This window comes from Coturnix japonica, unplaced genomic scaffold (assembly GCF_001577835.2).
Source record: "Coturnix japonica isolate 7356 unplaced genomic scaffold, Coturnix japonica 2.1 chrUnrandom424, whole genome shotgun sequence".
Taxonomy (NCBI): domain Eukaryota; kingdom Metazoa; phylum Chordata; class Aves; order Galliformes; family Phasianidae; genus Coturnix; species Coturnix japonica.
In genome coordinates, this window is record NW_015439869.1 from 163,881 (window position 1) to 182,234 (window position 18,354).

At 53.4% G+C, this 18,354-nt stretch overlaps 1 protein-coding gene across 1 annotated transcript in view; it reads left to right on the forward strand.

Annotated features, from left to right (window-relative positions):
• LOC107306980 (heat shock factor protein 1) overlaps positions 1–18,354 on the forward strand; it is a 75,899-nt gene that overhangs the window by 11,155 nt on the left and 46,390 nt on the right. The window contains exons 2-3 of the mRNA XM_032441641.1: positions 12,121–12,229; positions 17,640–17,795. Coding sequence (XP_032297532.1) covers positions 12,121–12,229; positions 17,640–17,795 — 265 coding nt within the window. The remainder of the gene's footprint in view (positions 1–12,120; positions 12,230–17,639; positions 17,796–18,354) is intronic.

Consider the following 18,354-nt stretch of genomic DNA (forward strand, 5'->3'; position numbering starts at 1 on the left):
TCCTTAAAGGTGATGGAGCCATGGAGCCTCCATGGGCATCCACAGCCTCCTTGAGCAACCTGGACCTTGGCGTTACTATTTTTCCTTTCCTTTTCCTGCCTGAGGAAATGGTTTTACCTCAGCCCCCGAGTTCTGCTCTTCCTTTTCCTGAGCCCGGTGGAGCTGTGGCACTGAGCATCCAGCACAGCCCCTCCTGCCCAGCAGTGCCCAGTGGAGAAAAGGCTGAGCTCAGGTTGGCACAGTGCGTCTGCAGTGTGATGGAGCTGCCAGCACAGGGCAGCCTGCTCTGCCAACACAGCAGCACGGGGGCCCTATGGGGGGCAGAGGGGCTGCAGCAGGTCCAAGAATGCACAGCCAGGGTAGCAGCCCCATGGAGGGCCCTATGGGGGCCAGAGGGACCGTAGCAGGTTTAAGAATGCACAGCCAGGGTAGCAGCCCCATTGGAGAGCCCTGTGGGGGGCAGAGGGACCGTAGCAGGTCCAAGAATGCACAGCCAGGGTAGCAGCCCCACAGCTTGCCCTGGTTTGCACCCAGAGGTGACCCAGAGAGCCCATGCTGGAGGTGCACCAATCTGCTGACAGCATCAGGTAGCAGGCTGCTATTGGTGCTCTCAGACAGTGGAGGGGAGCAGAGGACATGAAATAAGCAGCTCCTTTTGCTGAGCCAGGGATGTGCCCAGCCAATCTCTGCATGCTGCCACCGGCTGCCTGCATTGATCCCGGAGCAAGAAAGCAGTGAGCCCTGGTGGCCAAGAGGGCCAACGGGACCCTGTGGTGCATTGTACATAGCGCAGCCAGCAGGGCAGGAGGTGCTGCTCCCCTCTGCTCTGCCCTGGGGGGCACTGCTGGAGCACTGCGTCCAGTGCTGGGCTCCCAGTTCAGGGCAGACTGGGAACTGCTGGGAGAGCCCAGCGGAGGGGGTGGGGATGGGGGGGGCCTGGAGCCCCTCCTGGTGGGGACAGGCTGAGAGCTGAGGGCTGTGCAGCTCAGGGAGAGGAGGCGGGGAGGGGTCTGGGCTGCGCTGATGGATATTTGGAGGTGGGGGGGGGGGGCTGGGTGGGCTGGGGGAGCTCCAGAGGTCCTTTCCATCTCCTGTGGTTCTGGGACTTTGGGGTCTCTAAGCTCACTTCCAACCAAAGCCATTCTGTGTTCCCCTTTGAAAGCTCTGCCCTTGGAGCTCTCCACCTCACCTGCAGCCTTCCCCTGTTTGAGTCCTCCTGAGGCCCCCAGCCTTAGACCCAGGGGGGCTGGACAGCCCCAGGAGCAGCCCCCAGCCCCTCTGTGCCCCTTCAGTGCAGCTTTGCTTCCTGAGGGGCAGCTGCCTCCAGGAGTTGTGTCCCTTCATGGAGCTGGTGGCACGAGGTCTGCAGTAGAGATGGGAAAGGCAGCTCGTGCCTTGGAAATTGCCTTGTTGCTGCCCAGGTGGGGTTAGGAGTGGGTTCCTCGAGGTTCTGGGTCCGTCTCTGCTGTTCTTCCGGTAATGCTGGCACACAAAAAAAGGAGCTGCTGTAACACGGCGCCATGGGATGGGTTGGAGAGGACAGGGGTCCTTAAAGGTCATAGAGACATAGAGCTATGGAATGGGTTGGAAGGGTCATTCCAGTTCTTAGAGCTATGGAATGGGTTGGAAGGGTCATTCCAGTTCTTAGAGCTATGGAATGGGTTGGAAGGGTCCATTAACACCAGGTTCTTAGAGCTATGGAATAGGTTGGAAGCGGTCATTCCAGTTTCTTAGAGCGATGCAATGGGTTGGAAGGGTCATGTCCAGTTCATAGAGCTATGAATGGGTTGGAAGGGTCAATTCCAGTTCTTAGAGCTAGTGGACACTGGGTTGGAAGGGGTCCATTCCAGTTCTTAGAGCTATGGAATGGGTTGAGAGGGTCCAATTCCAGTTTTGATAGAGCTATGGAATGGGTTGGAAGGGTCATTCCAGTTCTTAGAGCTATGGGATGGGTTGGAAGGGTCCTTGAAGGTCTCAGAGCTGTGGAATGGGTTGGATTGGAAGTGTTCTTAAAGGTCATAGAACCATGGAATGGTTGGGTTGGAAGGGTCCTTTGAGATCATATAACCATGGGATGGTTGGGTTGGAAGGGTCCATCAAGATCATAGAGCCATGGGATGGTTGGGTTGGAAGGGTCCTTAAAGGTCACATAACCATGGGATGGTTGGGTTGGAAGGGTCTTTAAAAGTCTTAGAGCCATGGAATGATCAGATTGGAAAGGTCCTTAAAGATCACAACATGTTTGGGTTGGAAGGGCCCCCCCAGCCCTGCCGTGTGCTGGCTGCCCCCCATCTCAGGCTGCCCATGACCCCCCCATGGCCTTGGGCAGCTCTAGGGATGGGGACCCACAGCTCCGTGCTGCAGTGCTGGGGCCGCACCGCCTCTGTGTGAAGGATTCCCCATATCTGAGCCCTGTCTGCCCTCTTAGAGCCGAAATCCCTTTCTTCCTCCCCTGTCCTGTCACTCTCTGCCCACACGCGGTCGCTCTCCTCCCGTTGATCAGCTCATCCCTCCCAGCTGCTGCCAGCGCTGTATAACCCTAACGATAAGACTGAATAATAACCCTAATGATGAGCCTGAATAATAACCCTAACAATGAGCCTGAATAATAACCCTAACGATGAGCCTGAATAATAACCCTAACAATGAGCCTGAATAATAACCCTAACGATGAGATTGAATACTATCCCTAACGATGAGCCTGGAACTCAGCGCTGTGCCATCCCCGTTTGAACGTAAAGGGGAAATAAAACCAAACGTGCAGCAGCTGCTGCTGCCTTTGTTCCATTCCGGTCTGTGCCTCCATCTCCCCCAGCTGATGTCCCGGCGCTGAGTCGCAGCTGCTGCCCACCCGGTGGTTGCAGGGTGGTCTATGGGGTGGTCTCTCCTTTCAGCGCCGCGTGAGGGAGCTCACACCACGAGGTGGGCAAAGCTGCAGCTTCCCTGATCATAGGAGGATGTAGAGCTGCTGTAAGGCAGGGGCAGCTGTTTGCATAAAGCAGGAGCTGCTCTGCTGGCTGCATTTGGGGGGGGGTCCTGCTGCAGAGCTGGCAGTGGGGGTGGGAACAGGGGGGCTCAGAGCATCGTCTGGGCTATGAAGGTGCTGTATCCTCAGCAGGACTAAGCTGAGCTTCCATCTCTTCTATCCCAGGTTCGGGTGACCCCCCTGGGCTCTGCATTGCCCCCTGTGGCACTGGGCAGTGCCGGAGCCCTGAGGCACTGGGGGAGGAGCGGAGTGGGGCCGGTGAGGTCTGAATACTTGGCATCACGCAGGGGTTTGGTTTCAAGTTGTGCTGTCTTTTACATTGGCAGATAGTGGCAGGACGTGGGGGAATGGATTGAACATGAAAGAGAGGAGATTGGGCTCAAATGTAGGGAAATCCTTCACACAGAGGCGGTGCGGCCCCAGCACTGCAGCACGGAGCTGTGGGTCCCCATCCCTGCAGCTGCCCGAGGCCATGGGGGGGTCCTGGGCAGCCGGAGCTGGGGGGCAGCCAGCCCAAAGTAGGGCTGGGGATGGGGGGTCCCTTCCAACCCAACCATTCTGGGGTTGTATGATCTATAGGGACCCTTCCAACCCAGCCATACTGTCTCTGTGATCAATAGGGATCCTTCTAAGCAAACTATTCAGTGGCACTATGTATGATCTTTAAGGACCCTTCCAACCCAACCATGCTCTGTCTCTACAGTCTTTAAGGACCATTCTAACCCAACCCATTCTATGGCTATATAATCTTTAAGGACCCCTCCAACCCAACCATGCTCTGTCTCTGCAATCTTTATGGACCCTTCCAACCCAACCATGCTCTGTCTCTACAGTCTTTAAGGACCATTCTAACCCAACCCATTCTATGGCTATATAATCTTTAAGGACCCTTCCAACCCAACCATGCTCTGTCTCTGCAATCTTTAAGGACCCTTCCAACCCAACCATGCTTTGTCTCTATAATCTTTAAGGACCCTTCCAACCCAACCATGCTCTGTCTCTATGGTCTTTAAGGACCCCTCCAACCCAACCATGCTCTGTCTCTATAATCTTTAAGGACCCTTCCAACCCAGCCCATCCTATGGCTCTATAATCTTTAAGGACCCTTCCAACCCAACCATGCTCTGTCTCTGCAATCTTTAAGGACCCTTCCAACCCAACCATGCTCTGTCTCTATAATCTTTAAGGACCCTTCCAACACAACCCATTCCATGTCTCTATAATCTTTAAGGATCCTTCCAATCCAACCGTTCTATGCCACCATGATCTGTAAGATCCCTTCCAAAACTATCATACTATGTCTCTATGAACTATAAGGACTCTCCCAATGCAATCATTCCATGGGTCTACGATCTGCAGAAGCCCTTCCAACCTATCCCCTGGCACTATGATCTGTAAGAACCCTTATATCCTAGCATTCCTTGTCTCTAAGGACCCTGACAACACAACCATCCCTTGGCTCTGTGATCTGTAAGGACCCTTCTAAAGCAACCTGGAAACATCGTGTCTGTGTGTCCAGCAGTGTGACCGCTGCTGTGGATGGTGTCTGCTTCATGCCACGTAGGCACTTGCCTTGTGAGCTCCATCCTTGTGAGGCTCCATCCTTGTGAGCTCCATCCTTGTGACCTCCCGTCCTTGTGAGCTCCATCCTTGTGAGCTCCATCCTTGTGAGCTCCATCCTTGTGAGCTCCATCCTTGTGAGCTCCCGTCCTTGTGAGCTCCATCCTCGTGAGCTCCATCCTTGTGAGCTCCATCCTTGTGAGCTCCCATCCTTGTGAGCTCCATCCTTGTGAGCTCCATCCTTGTGAGCCTCCATCCTTGTGAGCTCCCGTCCTTGTGAGCTCCATCCTTGTGAGCTCCATCCTTGTGAGCTCCCATCCTTGTGAGCTCCATCCTTGTGAGCTCCATCCTTGTGAGCTCCATCCTTGTGAGCTCCCATCCTTGTGAGCTCCATCCTTGTGAGCTCCCATCCTTGTGAGCTCCATCCTTGTGAGCTCACCGATCCTTGTGAGCTCCATCCTTGTGAGCTCCCATCCTTGTGAGCTCCATCCTTGTGGCTTCCATCCTTTGTGAGCTCCATCCTTGTGAGCTCCATCCTTTGTGAGCTCCCATCCTTGTGAGCTCCATATCCTTGTGAGCTCCATCCTTGTGAGCTCCCGTCCTTGTGAGCTCCGATCCTTGTGAGCTCCCATCCTTGTGAGCTCCCGTCCTTGTGAGCTCCTCCTTGTGAGCTCCATCCTTGTGAAGCTCCCATCTTGTGAGCTCCATCTTGTGAGCTCCATCCTTGTGAGCTCCCATCCTTTGGTCGATGCTTATCTGGTGGCATCCCATCCTTGTGTCCCATAGCACAGGGGGGGAAATGGGTTCTGGAGTAGCAGCCCCCTCATTGCACTGTGCCCTCTGGGCCACCCCATAGAGGTGCTTAACTGGCCCTGTGTGAGCTGCTTTGTGACAGAGCTGCCCTAGGTTGGGCTGGAGCGCTATTGGAAGCGATCCTAAAAGAGCAACTGGAGCCGAGCAGCGAAATTGGAAAGGAGATAAAATGACGAAGATTGCAGCAGAAGCATCATGTGTCCTCACCTCCGCGAGCACCAAAATCCTCTCCTGGAGAAAGAAGTTGGGGCTGATCCAACGTAGCTGGAGCTGAAGCAAAGCTTTTGATGCCTTGCCATGTGAAAAATTGTAACTGAAACTGGAGACGGTGGGATTTAGTGCAGGAATGTGGAGGGGGCTGATGGAGACAGCGTGATCTGAGGGGCTGCTGCATGGGGGGGGGACTGCAGCCCAGGGATCCCAGGGGCAGACTTTGGGGCCAGGGGAGACGTACCCAGTGCTCGTTGTGGCACACGATGAAACAATTGGGTGCCAGCGTGCAAAAGGCTTAGGGTGCCAGTGTGGAAAAGACTTTGGTGCCAATGTGGAAAAGACTCGGGGTGCCAATGTGGAAAAGGCTTGGGGTGCCAGTTTGGCAAGGACTTGGGGTGCCCAATGTGGAAACAGCTTGGGATGCCAGTGTGGCAAGAATTTGGGGTGCCCATGTGGCAAAGGCTTGGGTGCCAATGTGGAAAAGACTTGGGGGTGCCAATGTGGAAAAGGCTTGGGGTGCCAGTTTGGCAAGGACTTGGGGTGCCAGTGTTGGAGACAGCTTGGGATGCCAGCTGTGACAAGAATTTGGGTGCCAGTGTGGAAAAGGCTTGGGGTGCCAACGTGGGCAAGGGCTTGGGATGCCAGTGTGGAAAAGGCTTAGGTGGCTATGCAGAGGCTTGGGATGCCAATGTGGGAAAACTCTCTGGTGTGCCAATGTGGAAAAGACTCGGGGTGCCAATGTGGAAAAGGCTTGGGGTGCCAGTTTGGCAAGGACTTGGGGTGCCAATGTGGAAACAGCTTGGGATGCCAGTGTGGCAAGAATTTGGGGTGCCAAATTTGGGCAAGGGCTTGGGGTGCCAACGTGGCAAGGGCTTGGGGTGCCAATGCAGAAAAGGCTTGGGGTGCCAATGTGGCAAAGTCTTGGGGTGCCAATGTGGAAAAGACTTGTGATTCCAATGTAGAAAAGGCTTGGGATGGCAATGTGGAAAAGGCTTGGGGTGCCAGTGTGGAAAAGGCTTGGGATGCCAATGTGGCAAGGGCTTGGGGTGCCAGTGTGTCAAAGATTTGGGGTGCCAGTGTGTCAAGGGCTTGGGTTGCCAATGTGGAAAAGGCTTGGGGTGCCAATGTGGCAGGGGTTTGGGATGCCAGTGTGGAAAGGGCTTGGGGTGCCAGTTTGGCAAGGACTTGGGATGCCAATGTGGAAACAGCTTGGGATGCCAGTGTGGCAAGAATTTGGGGTGCCCATGTGGAAACAGCTTGGGATGCCAGTGTGGCAAGGACTTGGGATGCCAATGTGGAAAAGGCTTGGGGTGCCAGTGTGGAAAAGACTTGGGGTGCCAATGTGGAAAAGGCTTGGGGTGCCAGTGTGGCAGGGGTTTGGGATGCCAGCGTGGAAAGGGCTTGGGGTGCCAGTTTGGCAAGGACTTGGGATGCCAGTGTGGAAACAGCTTGGGATGCCAGTGTGGCAAGAATTTGGGGTGCCAAATTTGGGCAAGGGCTTGGGATGCCAGTGTGGAAAAGGCTTAGGGTGCCAATGCAGAAAAGGCTTGGGGTGCCAATGTGGAAAAGACTTGGGGTGCCAATGTGGCAAAGACTCGGGGTGCCAATGTGGCAAGGACTTGGGGTGCCACCGTGGAAAAGGCTTAGGGTGCCAGTGTGGCAAGGACATGGGGTGCCAGTGTGTCAAGGACATGGGGTGCCAATGTGGAAAAGGCTTGGGGTACCAATGTGGCAAAGCCCTGGGATGCCATCATTGCATGGATTTGGGATGCCAGCGTGGCACAGGTCAGTGGTCAGTGCTGGAGGGGAGCCACACTGAGACCAAGAGCTGGAGGGGCTTCTGCAGGAGCAAACTCACCCAGCAGCCAAGAAAAGGCCAGGTGCCAATGTGTAATAATCCCACCTGAGTGCAGTGTGATGCATTAATCCCACCTGGGTGCAGTGTGGTGCATTAATCCCACCTGGGTGCAGTGTGGTGCATTAATCCCACCTGGGTGCAGTGTGGTGCATTAATCCCACCTGGGTGCAGTGAGGTGCATTAATCCCACCTGGGGCAGTGTTGTGCATTAATCCATCATGGGTGCAAGTGAGGTGGCATTAATCCCACCTGGGTGCAGTGTGGTGCATTAATCCACCTGGGTGCAGTGAGGTGCATTAATCGCTCGTCTAAACCCAGTGGGTGCAGTGTGGTGCATTATCCCACCTGGCTGCAGTGAGGTGCATTAATCCCACCTGGGTGCAGTGTGGTGGCATTATCCCACCTGGCGTGCAGTGTGGTGCATTAATCACCACCGTGTGGGGTTGCCGGGTGAAGTGTTGGCATTAATCCCACCTCGGGTGCAGTGTGGTGCATATAATCCCACCTGGTGTGCAGTGTGGTGCATTAATCCCACCTTGGGTGCAGTGAGGTGCATTATTCCCACCTGGGTGCAGTGTGGCAGGTGCAGTTGTGAGCCCGGCTGTGTGCAGTCCTGGCTCTTTTAGTGCTGCGGTGCTGGCAATGCGGGGCTCAATGGGACGGGGTCAGGCCTGCGCGTCATGGAACGAGATCCGGTTCTGGAACGAGATCCAGGTTCTGGAACAAGATCCAGGTTGTGGAATGGCGTTTGGGAGCGTCTCGTGTGTGTCTGCAGAATGAAAATCCTCCTGCAGTGCTGCTTTGCAGGTGCTCGTAAACAGAGCAGCTCCTGTTGTGCCAGAGAGCTGATGGGGGCCGGGGCTTGATGAATGGCACGTGGCTCAAAGCCGCCTGGATGGGGTGGGTCTGGCCTCTGGTTGTGGGGTCACACAGTGATGGCACCGGTGTCAAAGGAAGGGCAGATGCCTGTTGTGTGCTTGCACTGGTGCTGCAGAGCTGCTCAGCCTGCAGTTGGATTTGGGGTGAATGGTTTTAAGGGGTGGGGTTGGATTAGGTCAGGATCAGCAGCTCCCGTGTCCAGGTGGGGGTGGTGATGGGTGCTGCCCCCATTATGAAGCAGTGCTCTATCACCCTTTACCAATAGCTCATCCCAGGTCCTGGTGTGATCCTACAGTGGCTCATCCCAGGTCCTGGTGTGATCCTACAGTGGCTCATCCCGGGTCCTGGTGTGATCTACAGTAGCTCATCCCAAGTCCTGGTGTGATCCTACAGTGGCTCATCCCAGGTCCTGGTGTGATCCTACACAGCCCCATCCCTCGTGGTTCCTGCAGTGCATTGCTCTGCTCCGAGCAGTTCCCATTCTGACAGCAGCTGTCTATGGGGCGTGGGCTCAGAGCAGGCCCCATCCCACCGGGCTGCCCCGCTGTGCCCCGGGCCCATGCACCGAGACTGGCAGCGTGTGGAATTGCTTTAATTCGCTCCCAGATGTTGGCATTGCCTGCACCGGCTCGGCTTAATTGCTCAGGAGGCAGCGGCTGTTGCAGGAAGCGGCTAATTGGGACCAGCGGCCAATTACAGATTACCAGCTGTGTGGTTCGGGTCGTCCTCGTCAGAGCACTGAATACAAAACCCTTCCAACTCAACCCCTCTGTGGCTCTTTGACCTGTAAGGGCCCTTCCAACCCAACCAACCATGCTTTTGTGATCTTGAATGACCCTTCCAACCCAACCCTTATATTATCTCTGTGGTCTTTAATGACCCTTCCAACCCAACCATTCTATATCTCTGTGGTCTTTAATGACCCTTCCAACCCAACCATTCTGTACTCCTATGGTCTTTCATGACCCTTCCAACCCAACCATTCATATCTCTATGGTCTTTCATGACCCCTTCCAACCCAACCATTCTATATCTCTATGGTCTTTCATGACCCTTCCAACCAACCATTCTATATCTCTATTGTCTTTCATGACCCCTCCAACCCAACCATTCTATATCTCTACGTCTTTCATGACCCTTCCAACCCAACCATTCTATATCTCTATGGTCTTCAGACCCTTCAAACCCAACCATTCTATATCTCTATAGTCTTTCATGACCCTTCCAACCCTACTATTCTGTATCTCTATTGTCTTTCATGAACCCTTCCAACCCAACCATTCTATATTTCTATGGTCTTTCATGACCCTTCCAACCCAACCATTCTATATCTCTATGGTCTTTCATGACCCTTCCAACCCAACCATTCTATATCTCTATGGTCTTTCATGACCCTTCCAACCCAACCATTCTATATCTCTATGGTCTTTCATGACCCTTCCAACCTTTGCCCGAGCTGCAGCCGTGTGCCCCAAACTTTATGCCTGAGCCCCACACCCGGCTCTGTGACCGTGTCCTGAGCCCCAGCTCTGTGCACAAGTAATTCCTTACCCAAACCCTGTCTCCAGGTCCTTTATCCACCCCCTATGCCTGGGCTCAATGCCTGAGTCCCATAGAATCACAGAGTCCTTAGGGTTGGAAGGGACCTTTGAAGGTCATAGAATCATAGAATCATAGAATGACCCAGGTTGGAAAAGACCTTGAAGATCATCAAGTCCAACCGCAGCCTAACCGGAACCCTATAGCCATAGTACCCTATAACCATAGCACCCTATAACCATAGTACCCTATAACCATAGTACCCTATGACCATAGTACCCTATAACCAGAACCCTAACTCTAACAACCCTACACTAAATCATATCCCTGAGCACCACATCCAAACAGCTCTTAAACACACCCAGGGATGGCGATGTCATCTGGTCCAACAGCCCTGCACTGAGCAGGGATGTATTCCAACCCCATGCCAGTCCCGTGCCCAAACCCCACACCCATGTCCTATGCACAGACTCCATGCCAGATTCCCGTACCCAAAGCCCATGCTCAAACCCCAAGCTTCATGCCAGTGTCCCGTACCCAAACCCCATACCCAGGACCACTACCCAAGTTCCATGCCCACTTCCCATACCCAAGCTCCATGCCAAAGTCCCATACCCAAGCTTCATACTCAAATCCCGTGCCAATGCCCGGTACCCAAGACCCATAGCCAAGCTCCGTAGAGTCGTAGAATCCCAGAAGGGAAATGGTGCCAAAGTCCATCCCATACCCCAGCCTGGTGCCTGGGCATGGGCTCTGGTTCAGGTCCTGGCAGCAGCACAGTGAACATGGATGGTGTCAGGAGCTGATCCCCATCCCTGAGGATCTCCCCAGGGAGGTGGTTGAATCGCCATCCCTGGGTGTGTTTAAGAGCTGTTTGGATGTGGTGCTCAGGGATATGATTTAGTGTAGGGTTTTTAGAGTTAGGTTACTATGGTTATAGGGTACCATGGTTATAGGGTACTATGGTTATAGGGTACTATGGTTATAGGGTTCTGGTTAGGCTGCGATTGGACTTGATGATCTTCAAGGGCTTTTCCAACCTGGGTAATTCTATGATTCTATGGGTCTCTATGGGTCACTATGGGTCTCTATGGGACGCTATGGGTCACTATGGATCTCTGTGGGGTCACTATGGGTCTCTGTGGGATGCTATGGGTCACTATGGATCTCTGTAGGGTCACTGTGGGTCCCTATGTGTCGCTATTTGTCTCTATGTGTCGCAATGTTTCGCTCTGTTCCCTCACTGAGGGATATGATTTAGTGTAGGGTTGTTAGAGTTAGGGTTCTGGTTATAGGGTGCGATGGTTACAGGGTACTATGGGTTCATAGGGTAGCTTTGTGGCTTTATAGGGTACTATGGTTATAGGGTACTATGGTTACAGGGTTCTGGTTAGGCTGCAGTTTGGACTTGATGATCTTCAAGGTCTTTTCCAACTGGGTCATTCTATGATTCTATGGGTCTCTAGGGTCACTATGGGTCTCTATGGGACGCTATGGGTCACTATGGATCTCTGTGGGGTCACTATGGGTCTCTATGGGTCTCTGTGGGACGCTATGGGTCACTATGGATCTCTATGGGGTCACTATGGGTCTCTGTGGGATGCTATGGGTCACTGTGGATCTCTGTAGGGTCACTATGGGTCTCTATGTGTCTCTATTTGTCTCTATGGGTCTCGTATGTGTCGCTCTGTTCCCTCACTGAGGGATATGATTTAGTGTAGGGTTGTTAGAGTTAGGGTTCTGGTTATAGGGTGCGATGGTTACAGGGTACTATGGGTATAGGGTACTGTGGTTATAGGGTACTATGGTTATAGGGTACTATGGCTATAGGGTACTATGGCTATAGGGTACTATGGTTATAGGGTACTATGGTTATAGGGTACTATGGTTATAGGGTACTATGGTTATAGGGTTCTTGTTCGGCTGCGGTTGGACTTGATGATCTTCAAGATCTTTTCCAATCTGGGTCATTCTATGATTCTATGATTCTATCTTGCCTTGCTCGGGTGGTAACGAGCTGAGGAACCTCATGAGGTGGGGCCCATATCGGTCCTCCAGAACCCCAGGACTGGTATGTGGGGAGGGAAAAGGGAAGGGATGGATGGATGGATGGATGGATGGATGGATGGATGGATGGATGGATGGATGGGCTGCACAGAACCAAAGGATGGGTTGGGTGGGAAAGGCCCGCGAGCCCCATCCAGTTCCAGTGCTCACCCCAATTCTTGTGATTGCGGCTGATAACGTTGCTGTTCTGTTTTGTTCTGCACAGAGTGGAAACAGCTTCCATGTGTTTGACCAAGGACAGTTTGCCAAGGAGGTGCTGCCCAAGTACTTCAAGCACAACAACATGGCCAGCTTTGTCCGGCAGCTAAACATGTGTAAGTATTGGGGGGAATAAAGGGGAGGGGGGTCCCTCCGGGTCCCTCCCTGCAGCTCATGGGGCTCAGGGCTGCAGGGGGGACCCAGCTTTAACCCAGGGAGCGTTTGCAGCCTTTGCAGCCTTTGCACCCATTCCGTTTTGGGGACCCAGCAATAAGTTGAAGGTGGTTGATGGGCTTAACAGCGCTGCAAACTGGTGCTGGATGAAAAGAGCCGTGGGACTCCTTTCATCTGGGCAGCCCCGTTAATTAGCTGAGGAGCTCTCAGTGCAGCCTTTGTGCTCGCTGCCAGCCCTGCAATGAAGGAGGAACGGGGCTGGAACGCGTCCAGTTCACACACACACACACACACACACACACACACACACACAGCAGCAGCTTGTTCATTTTCCGCCTGTTTCTGCAGGGGCCGTTGCGGTCAGAGTTATGGAAAGCAGATGCTGAGTGAACTCACTCTTCTCAACAGCTCTTAACTTCCCTCCTGTTAGGGCTGCAGCTCTCAGAGCGGGGCTGGAAGGATCTTGGTCCATTGGGTGCCTCCATCTCTGGGTTGTCCTGATGGTGTTGAGTCTCCCCTGCCCATTCTGATCCTCCCCTGCCCTTTCTGTCCCTCCCCTGCCCTTTCTGTCCCTCCCCTGCCCTTTCTGTTCCTCCCCTGCCCTTTTTGATCCTCATCTGCCCTTTCTGTCCCTCACCTGCACCTTCTGAGCCTCCAGTTGGAATCAGGGAATCACTGAGGTTGAGAAGGACCCAGAGCCACATCCACGTGTCTCCAAAATCCCTGCAGGGATGGAGCCCCCCCCACCTCCCAGTGCCCAACTGCCTTTTCCATAGAGTAACTCTTCTTAATATCCAATCTAATCTCTGCTGCCACAACTTGATTCCTCTCTTCAATCCTCTCTGCTATTTATTTCCCCTTTTCTTCCCCCTAAAAGTAACCAGAGCTGGGTTTGATTCTCCTGGGCTGTTCTCCAGCTTTCAGTCATTTGCATCCCATTCTGCACTGACTTTGTTGCATCAGGGCTGAAGTGCAGCACCCAGCACTGGGTTTATCACCGAGTCCAATGAGCAGAGCAGGTCATGTCCTGGAGCTGTTCCTGTTGTGAACACCATGTTATGGCACAGGCCTTTTGCTGCATGGTGTCCCAGCAGACATTTATTGCCTTTTAGTGGTGCTGGTGTGTAGCTGAGGAGCGGCAGCTGGTTTGCTCCCATCCTCTGAGAAGTGTTGAGAGTTACCAGGGGACGAGGGGATTACAACTCCCCTTGCAGCTGAGGAGGAGGTGCCCAAATGTCAAACCATGCCAGATAATCAAGGGTGATGCTGGACTGGATCTGTGTCATCGTGGAATCATGGATGGGCTGGAAGAGTCCTTAAAGACAACGGAGCCTTGGAACTGTTGGGTTGGAAGGGTCCATTAAGATCATAGAGCCACGGAATGCTTGGATTGGGTTGGAAGGGTCCTTCAAGGTCATACAGTTGTGGAGTGGTTGGGTTGGAAGGTTCCTTAGAGATTGTAGAATTATGGAGTGGGTTGGTTGGGAGGGTCCTTAAAGGGTCATAGAGCCTTGGATTGCTTGGATTGGAAGGAGGGGTCCTTAAAGATCACAGAGCCATGGGATGGTTGAGTTGGAAGGGTCCATACAGATCACAGAGCCATGGAATGTTTGGGTTGGAAGGGTCCTTAAAGGTCATAGAGCCATGGGATGGTTGGATTGGAAGGGTCCTTTCTCAGGGACATGCTTTAGCGGAGGGGTGTTAGAGTTAGGGTGGTATAGTTAGGTTGTGTTTGGAAGAGTCCTTGAAGGTCAGGAGCTGTGGAATGGCTGGATTAGAAGGGTCCGTAAAGATATCAGAACCACAGAATGATTGGGTTGAGTTGAAAGGATCCTTAGAGATCACAAAGCCATAGAATGGTTGGGTTGGAAGGGTCCTTACAGATCACAGAGCCAGGGGATGGTTGGGTTGGCAGAATCCATGTAGATCAATGCTGTGGAATGGTTGGGTTGGAAGGGTCCTTCAAGGTCACAGAGCCATGGAATGGTTGGGTTTAAAGGGTCCTTGTGGATCACAGAGCCATGGGATGGTTGGGTTGGAAGGGTCCTTACAGATCACAGAGCCATGGAATCACAGCATGGTTGGGTTGGATGGGACCCCCCATCACCACCCCTGCCCTGGGCTGGTGCTGCCCTCAGCTCAGGCTGCCCAGGTCCCCTTCACAGCCCTGCTGGGTTGGGGTTGTACTTGTGGATGTCAGAAATCCCTCCTGCCCTCAATGGTTCCACTATTCCCTGATCTTTGTCCCTTTGTCTCGTGGGGCTGACTGTGTGATGCGCCATTTTGGTGTCAGTACGCCGGGTTTTGGGTCTTGCATTGCAGATGAGGAAACGTAAGCAGCACTTTCAGGTGTTCCTGCTTCCCTTTCTTTGTACAAGTTGAAGCTGTGCTTTAACGTGATCCAGCTCTTCCCACTCAGCATTAAGGATGGGGAGCTGTAAGGGGGATTTCTCCGCTTGTGCTGCATTTGAGTGCTTTGGTTCAGGTAAAGCTGATGGAGGTGAGGTCTGTGTATCCAAACAGTTCAGGGTCTGTCCACCACCACTCATCCTGTGCTGCAGGAGATGGACGTTGCTCAAACTGCACAGCATATTTCTATGTGCAAAGCCCGCCTTGCGAGCAGCCCTGCCTTGCAGCCCCATGGAGACGAGCACTGATCTCCAGCTGAGACCTTGGAGGCTCTCAGCTGTAGCAGGGGGTGATATTTCCATTGCCTTTCATCACCTTGAAGGCTGTGGGGTGTTGCTGTGGGGCCCTTTGTGTTCTGGAGGATCCCTTGGACAGATGAGCACCGGCTCTTGTCATGGTGTGACATGTCCAGTCTCTGCATCGTAGAACCACAGCATGATTGGGCTGGAAGGGTCCTTGGGGATCATAGAACCGTGGAATGGATTGGGTTGGAAGGGTCCTTGAAGGTCATAGAGCCATGGGATGGATTGGGTTGGGTTGAGTTGGAAATGATACTTAAAGGTCACAGAACCATGGATTGGGTTGGGTTGGGTAGGGCTGGGATGGTCCTTAAAGATCACAAAGCCATGGAATGGATTGGTTTGGAAGGGTCCTTGAAGGTCATAGAGCCATGGGATGGATTGGGTTGGAAGGGTCCTTGAAGGTCATAGAGCAGTGGGATGGATTGGGTTGCAAGGGTCCTTGAAGATCATAGAGCCATGGGATGGATTGGGTTGGAAGGGTCCTTGAAGATCATAGAGCAGTGGGATGGATTGGGTTGGGTTGTGACATGCGGAAACTTTTCACTCTTCACTTGGGAGGGTCTTGAAAAGTCATAGAACCGTAGAATGGTTTGGATTGGGTTGGGTAGGGTTGGAAGGATCCTTTATGGTCATAGAGCCATCAAATGGTTGGGTTAGAAGGGTCTTTAAAGATCACAGTGACACAGTATGGGTTGGAAGGGTCCTTAAAGATCATAGAGTCATGGAATCACATCACGGCTTGTGTTGGAAGGAACCTCAAAAATAACAGAACCATGAAACCACAGAGTTGTTGCATTAGAAGGGTCTTTAAAGATCATAGAACCATACAATGGTTGGGTTGGAAGGGACCCCCCATCCCCAGCCCTGCCGTGTGTTGGCTGCCCCCCAGCTCAGGCTGCCCAGGACCCCCCCACGGCCTTGGGCAGCTCCAGGGATGGGGACCCACAGCTCCTCTGGTTGGAGGATTTCCCCGTATCTGAGCCCCACATCCCCTCTTTGAGCTTAAAGCTTTTCCCTTTGCTCCCATCACTCTCATTTACCTCGCTCTCCTCCTGTTTCTCCCCCTTTGAGCTTAAAGCTGTTCCCTTTGCTCCCATCACTTATTTAACTCACTCTCCTCCTGTTTCTGGGCTCCCTGTAACTCTGGGAGGCTGTGCTGGGTTCTCAGATCCTTCTACTCCCCAGCTCTCAGCCTGTCCCCATATGGAGGTGCTGTATGAGCATCCCCATGCCCTCCTCTGTGCTGCCCTCAAAGCTCAGCCCTGCAGGTTCAGCCTCTTCCCAACTAAGATGGGAGCAAAACTTTCCTACAGTGCCTTCATGGGAACAGGAAGGATCAGAAATAGAATTAACCCAGGTTGGAAAAGACCTTGAAGATCATCAAGTCCAAATGTAGCTGAGACCCTTTGGAAGACCTTGAGGTGTCCTAATGGCCTTCCTGCTCTGAGCCAGGCTCTTGGATCTCAGCCTGGGGATGGGGAATGGTTTCTTCTCCCAAGGAACCGTTGGATGTTGGCATGGGCTGCCCAGGGTGGAGGTGGGGGCACCAGCTCTGGAGGTATTGAGGGGATGTGGCACTTGGGTTGATCCCGAAGTGCTGATAACCCCAAGTGCTGATAACCCCAAGTGCTGATAACCCCAAGTGCTGATAACCCCGAAGTGCTGATAACCCCAAAGTGCTGATAATCCCATTACTGGGATTGAAAGTTGGGCCCGGTTGATTATAATGATGTTCAGCACAGCAGAGTGCAGGTTTTGCACTTGTGCTGGAGGAACGCCATGCGTTTATACATGGAAGGAGCAAAGCAGTCCTTGAGAGCAGCCCTGCAGACAAGGGCCTGGGGGTCCTGGTGGGTGAAAAGCTTCATATGAACCAGCAGTGTGTGCTTATAGCTCAGAAATCAAACGGGATCCTGGGCTCCATCAGCAGAGGGGTGACCAGCAGGGGCAGGGGGGGGATCGTCCCTCTCTGCTCTGCCCTTGAGGCCCCATCTGCAGTGCTGCATCCAGGTGTGGGGCTCCAATACAAGACAGGGAGCTGCTGGATGAGGGTGCAGAGGAGGCCACCAAGATGCTCAGGGGGCTGCAGCACCTCCAGTACAAAGACAGGCTGAGGGAGCCGGGCTTGTTCAGCATGGAGAAGGGGAGGCTGTGGGGTGAGCTCAGTGCAGCCTGCCAGGACCTGAAGGGAGCCCACAGACAGGAGGGGAGTGGGCTCTGTGAACGGGAGGATAACAGCAGGACGAGGGGAGATGGTTTGGAGCTGAAGGATTTAGCAGATGGCTGATGAGAAATGCCCCCATTAAACAGAGCTGCTGAGCTCGGGGCTGGGGGGCAGCGTGTGATGGATGCTGGGCAATGCTGGGTGCTTCCCTGCAGACCTGGGGCTGAGATTGGGGAGCAGGGAGGCTGATTGCAGCCCCCCCATTCAGTGCCAGCCATTCCAGCCTGTCAGCAGCAGAAATGGGCTTGGGGAGAGCGGAGATTTGTGTTCCATAACACGTTTATTGGGGGGGAGGTCAGTTTGAATGGAGCCCAGTGCTGACAGCAGTGTGTATTGAAGTGTTGGGGGGCCCTGAGCTCTCCTCTGCTTTCTGAAGCCCACGTTAAACCTTCAATGTTTTCTCTGCTTGGTTTCCAGATGGCTTCAGGAAGGTGGTGCACATCGAGCAGGGGGGGCTGGTGAAGCCGGAGAAGGACGACACCGAGTTCCAGCACCTCTGCTTCCTGCAGGGCCATGAGCACCTCCTGGAGCACATCAAGAGGAAAGTCACCAGCGTAAGTGTGTGCTACCAGTGTAAGTGTGTGATACCAGTGTGTGTGCTGCCAGCATGTGTGTGCTACCAGCATAAGTGTGTGCTACCAGTATAAGTGTGTGCTACCAGCATAAGTGTGTGCTGCCAGGATAAGTGTGTGCTACCAGCATAAGTGTGTGCTGCCAGGATAAGTGTGTGCTGCCAGCATAAGTGTGTGCTACCAGTATAAGTGTGTGCTACCAGTATAAGTGTGTGCTACCAGCATAAGTGTGTGCTGGGTGAGCTGCTGAACCTGCACCAGGAGCTGGGAGGGCGGCTGGTCCCCTGCACCGATGCTCTGAGAATCACAGAATGACCCGGGTTGGAAGGACCTCAAGGATCATGTAGTTCCAACCCCCTGACTGGCAGGGCCACCAAAATCCCATTAGATCAGGTTGCCCAGGAGACCCCATAGATCCCCATAGAGACCCCATAGACCCCCATAGAGACCCCATAGAGACCCCATGGATCCCCATAGAGACCCCATAGAGACCCCAAAGACCCCACAGATCCCCATAGAGACCCTATAGAGACCATAGATCCCCATAGAGACCCCATAGA